Raw genomic sequence first — 13,303 nt, 5'->3', positions numbered from 1 at the left:
AGAGAAACTGAAGGCTATCCAAGAATGGCCCGAAACCTGTGGGCCTCAAAGCCCTGCAATTTATCCATAACTATTCTTCTCTAGCTAAATCACTTATGTCCCTCATAAAAAAAAGGATTTGATAACAAGAACTGGCCAGAGGAAGCCATCTGAGCATTCATGAAGCTGAAGGCAGCATTTTTCAAGGCCTCCTGGCTCCAGCACCCTGATCCAATGAAGCCCTTTATTGCAGAAGTAGTGTTCAGTTCGGAGTTAACAGTCTGCTTGAAAGTAGCAATATGTTCTATTATTTAGGAGAGTTGTGGGTGGATCCTTGGACCAGTGGCAGATGATCACACCCCCGAGGAAAGATCCCGAGAGGGACCACCGGTCAGGCTCAGAGAATGGAGACAGACACACACTAGTTTTTTTGTTAGACAGTATACTGAACCACCAGAGGTGGCAGTAGTGAGCTGGAATGCCCGTCTGGGCTGTAGTCCCTCAGATACTGGAACAGCGATCCCTGGAGGCTGAGCTGTAGAGAAACTGAAATATAGTGAGTAGGCAGGGTATGCAGAGTTCATGTACTGAACCAGATGGTAAAACTCACATAATGTCTCATAGAAGCCCAGGAGCTGGAATGTATAGGCCCTCGAGGAGCGAGTACCTAGTTCCAGGGAAAGCTCTGAGAGAGCAATGGTAACTCACAGATGTAGTAGACAGTGATCGCTTCCAGGCAGAAGTGAATTCTGAAGAAGTCCGGGAACGAGGGCCCTCGAGGAGCGAGTACTGGTTCCAGACTGAAATCCACAAAATAAGAGAGAGCGCGAGCCCCCCGAGGAGCGGGTACCCCTGGTAAGTCCGAGGAGGCAGAGTAGCTTGGAAAGTCAAAGCGAGTCCGAGGTCATTCCTTGCTAACTCGATGTGATAGCAAATTCTAAGACCTTATATATCCGTCGCGGGTGACATCATCTTCGGGGGACGCCCCTGAGGTTCGTGCCATCGCCGGTACTTCAGTCAGGGTCGCACCGCGCGCGTGCCCCTAGGCCTCTAGGAAACATGGCGGGTTGCAGCATCTAGCCGGTCTGGGGACGCCGGAGGGCATAGACAGAAGGACGCCGCAGCAGCCAATCTTCCCATGGACGAAGAGGGAGGCGCCAAAGAGGTAAGGAGGGCGGAGAGAGGGCGGAGAGAGGGCGTCGGGAACCGACACAACAGTACCCCCCTTCAAAGAACGATTTCCTCTTCGGGTACCTGGCTTAGGTTTTGAAGGATGCGTGAGGTGGAACTGACGAAGCATCTCTTTGTCCAGGATATTGGTCTGAGGCTCCCAAGAAATCACTTCGGGGCCAAAACCCACCAACATTCTTGCCTCTGTTATGAACATCCAGAATCTCTGTGATTTTGAGTTCTACTTCGTCTTATTTATTAATTTTTGAGCTTTTATATACCGGCATTTGTAGGACACATCATGTCGGTTTACAAGTAACTGTAAAGGCAGAAATTACAATGAACAATGATAGAGAGCTAGGTAAGGGGGGAGGGGTCGAGAATTTCTGTATTGATGATAAATGAGTCTTGAGATGTTGAGGATAGTTCACTAGGAGTAGTATCATCTTCGTCTGGAGATACTGAAGAACATTCACTGGTTAGTGTATTGGCTTCCTTTCCCCTAAAGCAAGTGTCCGCACCAGCTGGCAACTCAGATGGTCGGATAAAGTCCTTCTGGAGATTTTCTTCAATGTCTTCCGATGTTGCTTTATTCTCAAATGCTGAGAGAGAGTGCACCTGCTTTTCAGAGACTCAGTTCTGGACTTCTGTCGTATGACACAGACATAGGGGTCCTGTGGAGGAAGAATATCAACTACTTCTTTGGAGAAGATATCCCCGAAGGGGGTGTACTGGAGTGGCAGTCCTGGTACTGCTGGAGTCGCAGGCATGCCAATAATTGGCGATATCTCCTTAAGGCATTTCCCATGACATTCTGAGCCCCAGTGGGCAAGATCCAGAGATGCCCAGTCAAACTGGGTTTGGTGTACTTGCAACCAGGGTAACCCCAGAATGATAGAGTGCAAGCCTTTTCCAGTGCGAAGAAAGACAGTGATTCCGTATGAAGAGCTCCGGTGGGGAGAGTAACTGATTCGGTTTGGCAAAACACATCTCCCGGTAAGGGCTCTCCATGAATGGAGGATAATCGTAGTGGGTTTTTCAACTTAATGAGGGGGATCCTCAAATATTCCACTAGACTTCTAGGAATGAAGTTATCTCCTGCCCCCGAGTCCACCAGGGCAGGAGTCTGAACCGTGAATGGTCCGTAGGTCAAGGAGACTGAAGAGAGAGCGTAAGAGAGGGCGCAATAAGGCCTAAGAATAGTCCTCCTGTAGGACTTTGGCCCATCCGTGCATTCAGACGAGTGGAGCATGTAAAGACATCATGGCCGGGCTGACCACAGTACATGCAAAGGCCGCGCTTCTTCCGAAATCTTCTCTCTTTGGAAGTCAAGTGTCCATGACCAATTTGCATAGGTTCATCTGTATCGGCATCAGGGACCACTGGAACCATCCGAGGTGTAGAGACAGCACTGGCCTGTTTCAACCCAGGTAGCACCTTAGGCCGGAGTTCCTTCACCTTGTCCCGGAGACGTAGATCAATCCGAGTAGCCAAGGATATTAATTCTTCCAGCGAGTCAGGTGTTTGGCGAGCGGCCAGCTCGTCCTTCAAACAGTAATCCAGGCCTCTGCAAAAGAGAGTCTTGAGACATCTGGGGTTCCAGCATAGGTCTGCCGCAAGAGCTTTAAACTCAATGGCGAATTCAGTCAATGATCTGTTGCCTTGCTTCAAATCCACTAAAGCAGAACCGGCTACAGACATTCGAGCAGGGACATCGAAAATGGATTTAAATAAGTCCATAAATCCTTCTATGTCCTGCAAAATGGAGTCCTTGCGTTCCCACAAGGTAGATGCCCAAGACAAGGTCCTACCATCCAGATATAAAAGGATGTAGGTAGTCTTGGAGAGAGCTATAGGAAATAGAGACGGCTGTAAGGCAAAGTGCATGCAGCACTGGTTCAAAAAGCCCCAGGTCTTCTGGATTTCTCCGGAAAAGTGGATTGGAGCCGCCAGTTGTACAGCAGTCTTTAAAGTTACCTCCTGTGACTGACCTTCTTGGTTGGAGGCTGTGCCTTGAACCTTCTGCGTGTGTAGCTGATGAAATGTTGCAGTAAGTTTCTCCAAGGCATTTTGCTGCTCCATAATGCGCTGGGCCAGGCCCGGTATTGGCCTGCAAGGCATTCAATTGTGCCGGATCCATGGAGTTAGCAATCTGTTCAGTTCAGAGTTAACAGTCTGCTTGGAAGTAGCAATCTGTTCTATTATTTAGGAGAGTTGTGGGTGGATCCTTGGACCGGTGGCAGATGACCACACCCCCGAGGAAAGATCCCGAGAGGGACCACTGGTCAAGCTCAGAGTATGGAGACAGACACACACTAGTTCTTTTATTAGACAGTATACTGAACCACCAGAGGTGGCAGTAGTGAGCTGGAATGCCCGGCTGGGCTGTAGTCCCTCATATACTGGAACAGCGAACCCTGGAGGCTTCAGCTGAGGCCGCGCCGCACGCGCACCCCTAGGCCTCCAGGAAACATGGAGGGTTGCAGCTTCTAGCTGGTCCGGGGACGCCGGAGGGCCTCAAAAGAAGGACGCCGTAGCAGCCAATCTTCCCACAGATGAAGAGGGAGGCGCCAAAGAGGTAAGGAGGGCGGAGAGAGGACGTCGGGAATTGACGGACACAACAGTACCCTGGCCTGTTAGAAGTAAGTGGAAATATGGAGGTCACTGGTTCTGAAATTTCCAGGCAAAGTCCTTCCATCACTAGTTTAGGCAGAGTGAGTGCCCTGGTTATTGGCAGTGGTGGGGCAACCTGACCCCTTCTCCTGCCGATATAGAATGGCCTATGTAGAGCTGTGTTGGCAAAGCAGCCTAATAAATGGAAATCTGAGTTGGATGCATTGGTGGCTTTAATGGGGCTGAGTGTTTGGACACCTTGGATACTTTGGAATGCTTCAATGGTTCTTTAGAGAAACGTGTCAAGGAAACTGATGCAGGTTAAAGATATTGCATTGGTTGCATCAGAGCTGCGCCATGGGTCCCTGCACTATGCATCGTGAGATTCTGTGATATAAGATCCTGAGCATGATGTGAGTGCAGGGTAGGTGCATTGATATTGAGGCCACATACTTTTGTGCGTTGTGCATCGAGTGCATCAGTGCATCAAATGCATCGGTGAATCTGAGTTCTATGCATTAAGTGCATCGGTGGTTCGTGCGTTGAGCACCTCAGCACATCATTCATCAAGTACTTCAATGCACCATGCATCGATTGCATTGGTGGAAGATACATTGGGCAATTTGGTGCACTATGTGTTACAAACATTGACGACGCTGATGGCAGCAATGATGACCACATCAACAGTGCCAATACACCCCACTTAGAATGTTTGTTTGTACTTCTTTGACATAGGCAGCAATGGCGCCAATGATTAATGCTGCTTTGTCTTAGTGCAGGGCGGCTGGTAGAACTCTATCCTATGGCTTTAGCCTAAGCAGATAGGGGATTCTTTAAGGAGCTCCTGCTCAACTCTGTTCCTGGTGAAGCAGATGAGACTGCCCTGTGGGAGGAGGACCTACTGTGACTCCAGAGAAATTTACACAGTTCCTCAGTGCAAAACGCCCTGGACCTCTGAAAGCATAGGGACATCCGTCTACAAGCATAGCAATTCTTCTTGTTAAGATTTGTAGGTATATGGGCTCCTGGACCGAGGTGAGAGATGGAGCCGGCCACAGGGAGGAGCCCTGTGAGCCTCACCATCGGGAGGCGATGTCTCAGTGACAGACACAACTATAGATTAGAGTCTTTATTAAGAAATAGAGAGGCACTGCCCGTGGAGCAGGGAGTGCAGGAGAAAGTCTCAAGAGTCTATGCGATGGGGTATATCCAAAGGGAATACCTCTGTAGTGAAGAAACAGCAATGGCCTGCAGAGCGGGGTACACCAATGAGGTTCCTCAGTAGAGATGAGACAGTAGTGGTCCGTGGAGCAGGGTACGCCGGTGAGGGTTCCTCAGTAGAGGTGATACGGTAGTGGCCCGCAGCGCGCGGTACGCCGATGAAGGTTCCTCGTTTAGCGATGCCACGGTAGTGGTCCTCAGCACGGGGTGCATCGATGAAGGTCCCACTAGAGATGGACAGTAGTGGTCCGCAGCGCAGGGTACACCGATGAGGGTTCCTCACTAGAGATGGACGGAAATAGTCTGCAGAGCGGAGGTACTCACAGTAGCGAAGGTTCCAAGAGAAACCCCGGGGAACGGGGCAGGTAGCAATCCAAGGTGTTAGGCCCTCCAAGGAGCGGATAGCCAGATATGAGGAAAGGGCCCCCGAGGAGCGGGTACCCAGAGCATCTCACCTAAAGAGGCAGTCACAGGAACGGGAAGTCCATAGTGAGCGAAGCGGATTCAGCAATGAGGGAACTCGTTGCCAAGTCGTCGGTAGGCAGGGCCAGCTGGCATAAGTATCCTGAAGGGATGACGTCATCCGGAGGGGACGCCCCCAAGGTTCCCACCATGATGTGCTTAAGACTGGCCCGTGCGCGCGCACGCACGCCTAAGGGATTCCAAGGGCAAGATGGTGGTTCTGGACGGCATGAACGCTGACAGAGGCCTGGGAGAGTAGGTAGGCCGGCGATAGCTGGTAGAGGCCACAAGTCTACCCAACGGAGTCAATGCTGTAAAGAAAGAGGTGAGCAAGAGCGGTTGCAGCCGTCTGTGACCGATGGGCGTAACACTTCTGGTCCTGCTCTTGGCTGAGACATCAGTAACACAGTTCATGCCCGTCGGTGAGAGACATAATCTTTCAAAACCTCTCGCCGTAGTTGATTTCTTATTCTGTCTGGACATGGTTGGATAGAAGGCTATACTCTGATTGTTGCAGTTGGACACTGCTGGAGAGATAGTGGACCCTTGGGCCGGCCTACCTAGGGAGACAGGGTAGGCCGGGGGGCAGAGCCACAAGCAGGAGGTGTTCACCCAGGAACCAGGGACCCCCCGGCAGGATCCCATAGGGCACCGGGTCCTCGGGACTCGGAATTGAGACAGAAAGTCCAGGGGCTGAGATAGGCTTAGACCGGGACCAGAGCAAGCAAGAAGGATAGGAAGTCCAAGGTACCCGGGAGGCAGGGGACCGGCTGTACAGGGCTGAGGGCCGGCTGAAGGCAGGGCAGTGGGCGGCTGCGGAGTCTGTAGCAAACCGGAGGCTGAAGCAGGCTGTAGGCTGAAGCGGAGTCGGTAGCAAACCGGAGTCGGGGCAGGCAGCAGGCTGAAGCGGAGTCAAAGGCAAACCAGAGTCGGAGGCAGGCAGCAGGCAGAAGCGGAGTCAGAAGCAAACCGGAGTCAGAGGCAGGCAGCAGGCTGAAGCGGAAGTCAGAAGCAAACCGGAGTCAGAGGCAGGCAGTAGGGTGAAGCGGAGTCAGAAGCAAACTGGAGTCAGAAGCAGGCAACGTGGAGATCACCAGGAACGCAACTAAGAACAACTATGGAGTTGTGAACCTCGTTGCAAGGCGATGAGAGAGAGTTTGAGCGCCGGTTATATCGGGACTTGGGCGTCACGTCAGCAGCACGGGCGGGGCCAGGCTTCCGGGAGCTGAGTGCTCAAGATGGACGTCCTCGCGCGCGCGCGAGACTGAAGAGAAGCAGGCATGTAATGGCGGCCGCCACGTGAAGTGAGAGAAGCCCCCGGGGTCCGGAGCGGGCGGAATGCGGTGATCCCTGAAGCGGAGGTAGGCGGGTTTGGGCCCTAACCGGAGGGAAGTGGTAGAAACCGCAACACTGATGGTATGAATTTTTTTTGTTTGTTAGCACTGAAAACTGCTGCTGTTGGGGCTACAGAGGTAGCGAGGCAACTTAAGAAGAAAATTAATTAAAAATATTGAATTGATAAAGGTTTTAAGGACAATAAATGACCGAGGAGAGTCACAAGGCAAACCTGCATGGGAAATCCTGCATATTTACTTATTTAAAATTATTTCTATTCTGCCTTTACACATGACTGCGTTTCAAGGCAGATTACATCTCAAACATTCATAATTTTTAAAAATAACAAAACATTAAAACCAACATCACAAATAATAAAATACATTAAAAAACATTATTTATTATCCTCAAAGCTCTACCAGCTTGGAGAGACCACCAGATGACATTACTCACATGTAATGGTTAATTCAGCCTGCTTATCGATGAAAAACAAAGAAAACCCAAACCATAAAAGCATATCACGTATCACAAGGTTCATGGAATCTAGTCACTCTACTGACCAATGCATTCATTCCAAACATAACATGCTCAAATATTGGTTTCAGAAAGGCAGAGATTTCACGGTCTGATAGTCCAGTAACAATTGTGGATGAATGTCAGGTTTGATTCACTGACTGGATCCTGTCCCTGGGACCTGCACAAGCTGGTAACACCATGAGGGCAGCGCTCACAGACCCAGGGCGAACGTCTTGTGCAGTGCTCACCAGTGATGTCTACTGGCAGAGTCAAGGGTGCACCTGTAGAAAGCTCTGAAGAGAGGCATGACCTGTATCTCTCAGCTGAGCAAATAAAGGAGAAGTGGGATAGCAAAAAGGGAAGAATTTCCAGATGGATCCAGGTCATCAGCAGCAGGATGGACTGGCCCTGGCTTTATTCCATTGAATCTATGGGAGTGTGGTGGGTTAAAAGAAGGTTCTGATTCAGTTGGAAGCCCAGGAGTGGGAAGACAGCCAAACAACAAAAAAAAAAATTAAAAAAAAATCAGCATTTCATATAAAAATGTATCACATTAAAAAAATAGCCAGGACTTACCATTAGGACAGAAGAACACGCTATATGTGTATTCTCTGGGTAAACCCTCCGGCTAAAAAAAACACAACCAGCAGAACAAAAATCAGAAACTGCTTGAAACAACATATAACAGTGCAAATTAAGGAAATGTTTATAAAATGGCTTACAAATTTGTTAGGAAAACACAAAATCCATTAAAACATTTGTTATAGAGCAGGGGTGGCCAACCTGTGGCTCTTTCATGTGCAAAATGTGGCGCTTGCCCTCCTGACCACATGGCAACTGAGTAGCTCTGCAGAGGACGGAGGGGAGGGTCTTGAGCAGGAAGCACACACATAATAGAACAGAGCAGAGAAGAGCCTTTCTGCTCCAGCCTTCCTTTCCTCCCCTGAACTGACAGTGCTGCTGGTTGCTGCAGAGATAGAAAGGAGGGGCTGGAGCAGGGATCAGAGAGTTTTCTTTGCTTATCCCTGCTCCTTCACCCCCTCCCCATCCCCCATCTACAATCAGCAACAATGGAGGATCGGAGGAGGTGATGTTGAAGCTGACAGGATAGCAGGATAGCCCTCCCCCATCTTGTCCAAACCCCCACTCCACCTGCTTTCTGGAGCAGAGGACTCTGGAGGGGAAGGGCTGACGTGTACACAGCCCCAGGCCCAGCAGCTCAGTGTGGTCCCATGACTTGGGATTCATCTGACAGCAGAGGAGAGGAAGGAGTCACTCAAAGCTCCAGTCAGGCCAGAATAATTTGTGGCATGGGAAAAGGGGTGAATGCAGAAAGAGGGTGAGAGGATTATGGGGTGAATGTAGTTGATGAATAATTAGCGAGCAGTGCATGAAGTGAGTGCTTCTGAGGGCAGTGACATGAAAAGGGGTGAATGCTGCAAGAATTGGGAGGGAACTGCACAAGGAGCTTGTGCTGAAGTCAGCAATGAAATTGGACTGTCTGGCACCTTATTCCACCCCAAAGCCCATACTGCCATATGTTCTACAACAGGTGTGTGGGTACCAGGATTTGGGGAAATAGCGAGAGAAAGAGAGGACTGGGATAGAAAAATTGTTCTTACCTACTAATTTTCGTTCCTGTAGTACCACAGATCAGTCCAGACTCCTGGGTTTTGCCTCCCTTCCAGCAGATGGAGACAGAGAAAGTTTTGCTGACACTGTACATAGCCGAGTGTGCCACCTGCAGTTCTTCAGTATTGACCTATACCAAAGCCAAGAAAACAACCATACCAATTCCAATAATGAAATAACACCCCCTGAACAAGCAGAGGGAAGAGGAAAGATCTAACCAGCAACCTTGCCCACACTAAAAAACATGCAGGACTAATAAAAACCAGTGTCAATCTTCAGATTAATTACAATAACAGATTGAGCGGACTCTCCACACCCCCTTCATCAACTGAGAGGGACTCTGGACTGATCTGTGGTACTACAGGAACGAAAATTAGCGGGTAAGAACCAATTTTCCTTTCCCTATACGTACCCAGATCAGTCCAGACTCCTGGGATGTACCCAAGCTTCCCTAAACGATGTGGGACTGTGAGGGTCCCGCTCGAAGAAAACTCTCATCAAAACCCATGGCCTCAGGGGCCTGAACGTCCAAACGATAATGCCTGGCAAAAGTGTGCAAAGACTTCCAAGTAGCCACCCTGCAAATCTCTTGTGGTGACACTTGCTGACATTTGGCGCAGTAGAATGAGCCCACTGGGACCAGACACTCTTGACAGATATAAGCAGAACCAATGGCTTCCTTCAACCACTGCGCAATCGTGGCTTTAGACACCATGTGCCCCTTTTTTGCACCACTCCACAGTACAAAAAGGTGATCCGACACCTGGAAGCTGTTAGTCACAATAAGGTACTGCATCAATGCTCGCTTGACATCCAGAGACTGCAACTCTCTTGCTTGAGGCGCCATGGCCTCCAAATTTGGGAAAGCTGGGAGCTCCACCGACTGACTTAAGTGAAAAGATGATACCACTTTCGGCAGAAAAGCTGGAACCATTCGCAAAGAGACCTCCGAATCTGAAATTCTCAAGAAAGGCTCTCTACATGACAAGGCTTGAAGCTCCAAGATCTGTCTAGCGGAACAAATCGCCACCAAGAAAACCACTTTCAAAGAGACATCTTTTATAGTAGACCTTCTAAGAGGTTCATCGGCGCCGCACATATGCCTTTAAAGACTAAGTTAAGACTCCAGGAAGGACACAGCTTCTGAACAGGAGGGCACAAATGCTTCACCCCCTTGAGAAAATGCATCACATCTGGATGTGCCGCTAATGCTGCTCTCTGCACTTTGCCATGAAGGGAGCCCAGTGCTGCCACCTGTACTCTGAGGGAGTTAAAGGACAACCCTTTCACCATCCCTCTTTGCAGAAAGGATAGAATGTGCGACACGGACGCTCGACTAGGTTCCGTCCTATGCTCCATGCACCAAGCCTAAAAAACTCTCCAGACCCTCACATATGGCAAGGAGGTAAAAGTCTTTCTAGCTTGCAACAGAGTAGAGATAACATCCTCCAAATATCCTTTCTTCCTTAAGTGCTGGCACTCAAAAGCCAAGCCACGAGACAGAAGTGATCCGCTTGATCCGAAAATATGGGGCCTTGATGCAGAAGCTTTAGCAGATGCCCGACCCTCACTGAAGCATTCATGCTAGGCTGATCAGATCCGCAAACCACGGGCACCTCAGCCACTCTGGCACCATCAGAATCATTTCACCTGGATGGATCTGTTATGCATGCCATCCGCGGCAGACCTGCGGCACGGCCCCCTCACCTTTCTACAGTGACTCCAGCTCCTGGTTACTCCTTGCTGGCAGCGGTGGGCTGTCAGCTCCATCCTCGGGCCTCCCCCGGTGCCTCCGGCCCAGCTGCAGTCCCTGGCATTCCCGGTCCAGCCACCACGTCCATTGCTTCTCACGGAGAGATGCTGCTACTCGGCGCCGCGCCCCTCCCTAGGCGCACGCATCACTGATGTTTAAGTAGGGACCGCGGTGGGAACCTAGCTGCAGCCTTGGATAATGATGTCAGCGGAGCTTCGGTATTTGCCTTTGCAACAGGTCTCCTCGCTGGTCGAGTACTTGTTGCCTCCTAGAGATTCGTCTAACTCCTGCGTTCCTGTTCCTCGTTCGCTCCTGGTTCCTGTCTCCTTGTTCCTGTCTTGCTTCATACCTCGGATTGCTTACACGGACTTTGACTTTGCTTTGCCTGACCACACCATTGACTCTCTCCAACCTGGACATCTGCTTCGCCTGGCTACGCTGTTGCCTCTCTCCAGACCCAGACCTCCACATCGTTTGACTACACTGTTGCCTATCTCCAGACCCAGACATCTGCTTTGCCTGACTACGCTGTTGCCTCTCTCCAGACCCAGACCTCCACATCGTTTGACTACGCTTGACTATCTCCATGATCAGACCTCAGCCTTGCTTGCCACTGCCTCCAGATTGCTGCCAGCCCTGACTCAAGCCTGTTCCTCGACGCCTCTCCAGCTTACTTCCTGGACTTGGTCTATTCAGGCTTCGGCCTGTTCTTGCTCGGGCGCCCCCTGTCTGCCTCCATTCCTTTGGCGCCCGAGTCTCCAGGACACTATCTTGTCCAGTGTAAGACTGTACCATCTCTCACCTGCTGTCTCTGGGCTGAACCCGATCTCTACATCGACTACATACAGAGGCCCACCTAAGTCCAGCTGACCCCGGCATCCAAAGGCTAAACCCGTGGGGAACGAGGGTTGGTATTGGTGAAGCTCCAACTGGTCTCTGTCCATCAGCCCACTCACCTGCCGACAGTGGGGGCCCATAGATCCCTACCTATGGGTTGCATCAACCCCACCTCAGCTCAAGGGTCCACCTCCGGCGCAACAGGATCTCTATCCACTGCAAGATTTTGCCTACCAGCAGCCATGGTGGAAGCACATACAGAAGAATGTCCCTCAGCCAAGGCAGAACTAAGGCATCGACCCTTTCTGCTCCTCGCTCTCTTCTTCGACTGAAGAACCACGGGGCCTTGGCATTTTGGTAAGTTGCCATTAGATGTGCAGCCTGCCCCATCTACGACTGATGAGGTGCATTACTTCCTCTGTCAACTCCCTCTCTCCAGGATCCAGTTGTTGTCGGCTGAGAAAATCTGCTTGCACATTTTCCTTGCCGGCAATGTGAGAGGCTGCTAACATCGACAGATGTTTTTCTGTCCAGCTGATTAATTCCTGGGCCTCCTGAGCCCGACTATTGGTGCCACCCTGTTGGTTGATATAAGCCACTGTCGTCGCATTATCTGACAGATCCTTACTGGTTTCCCCTACAACCGAGGTAGAAACACCTGCAGTGCCAACTGCACTGCCCTCATCTCCAATCGATTTATGGACCACAGTGCTTCATCCGCCAACCAATGACCCTGATCCTGACCCATTGCTCCCCACCTGGAGAGACTGGGATCAGTGGTAACAACCATACAGTCCGGAACTTCCAAGTCTACTCCCTGAGACAACTGGCTCCAACCAAGCCACCATGAGAGATTGTATCTGGCTGTGTAAGTGGTAGCGGGAGCTGAAACCTTTCTGACAACGGATCCAACCATGACAGCAGCGCCAACTGCAGAGGCTCTCCTACAGTCCCAAACCAACCCAATCCAAGCCCCAGCAGAGAGACGAAATTTAGCCGCCCAGTCCCAAACCAACCCAATCCACAGAAAAAAAATGCTTCTCGCACTTAGCCGCCCAGTCGCAAACCAAACCAACCCAATCCAAGCCCCAGCAGAGACGAAATTTAGCCGTCCAGTCCCAAACCAACCCAATCCACAGAAAAAAAAATGCTTCTCGCACTTAGCCGCCCAGTCCCAAACCAAATCAACCCAATCCAAGCCCCAGCAGAGAGAGACGAAATTTCACAGTCCCAAACTTTCCCCCAGCCCCCGCTCACCTGGCCTGGCCATGGCCACGCAAGCCCCCAGCAGCAGCAGTAGAAGTAGAAGGGCGGCGAGAGAGCGCGGCTTCAGCAGCCCCGCCGGCGAAGACGAATACGTGCATGCCTGTAGGTCCAATATGGGCACGCAAGGCAGCGAAGGCGCATGCGCACACGCCGCGACCGGCTGGACGTCTGAGGTCATGGCATGTTTGGGACTGTGAAATGTCGTCTCTCTCTGCTGGGGCTTGGATTGGGTTGGTTTGGTTTGGGACTGGACGGCTAAGTGCGAGAAGCATTTTTTTTCTGTGGATTGGGTTGGTTTGGGACTGGGCGGCTAAGTGTGAGAAGCATTTCTTTTTCTGTGGATTGGGTTGGTTTGGGACTGGGCGGCTAAGTGCGAGAAGCATTTTTTTTTCTGTGGATTGGGTTGGTTTGGGACTGGGCGGCTTTTGGTGGTAGAATCAGATAATTACATTCTTGTGAATACAGACAGTGCAATGGAATGTATGGGATCATGCTGAGCCTTAAATACCAAGGTTAAAG

At 50.7% G+C, this 13,303-nt stretch overlaps 1 protein-coding gene across 2 annotated transcripts in view; it reads right to left on the bottom strand.

The window, feature by feature from the left end:
- Positions 1-13,303, bottom strand: part of CPAMD8 (C3 and PZP like alpha-2-macroglobulin domain containing 8) — a 510,164-nt gene that overhangs the window by 189,731 nt on the left and 307,130 nt on the right. For both annotated transcript variants that reach the window (XM_029614183.1, XM_029614185.1), the window contains exon 23: positions 7,873-7,924. In XM_029614183.1, coding sequence (XP_029470043.1) covers positions 7,873-7,924 — 52 coding nt within the window. The remainder of the gene's footprint in view (positions 1-7,872; positions 7,925-13,303) is intronic.

Source organism: Rhinatrema bivittatum, chromosome 8, assembly GCF_901001135.1.
Source record: "Rhinatrema bivittatum chromosome 8, aRhiBiv1.1, whole genome shotgun sequence".
Classification (NCBI taxonomy): domain Eukaryota; kingdom Metazoa; phylum Chordata; class Amphibia; order Gymnophiona; family Rhinatrematidae; genus Rhinatrema; species Rhinatrema bivittatum.
Note: the sequence above shows the minus strand (reverse complement) of the source record. Positions and strands in the feature narration are given on the sequence as shown.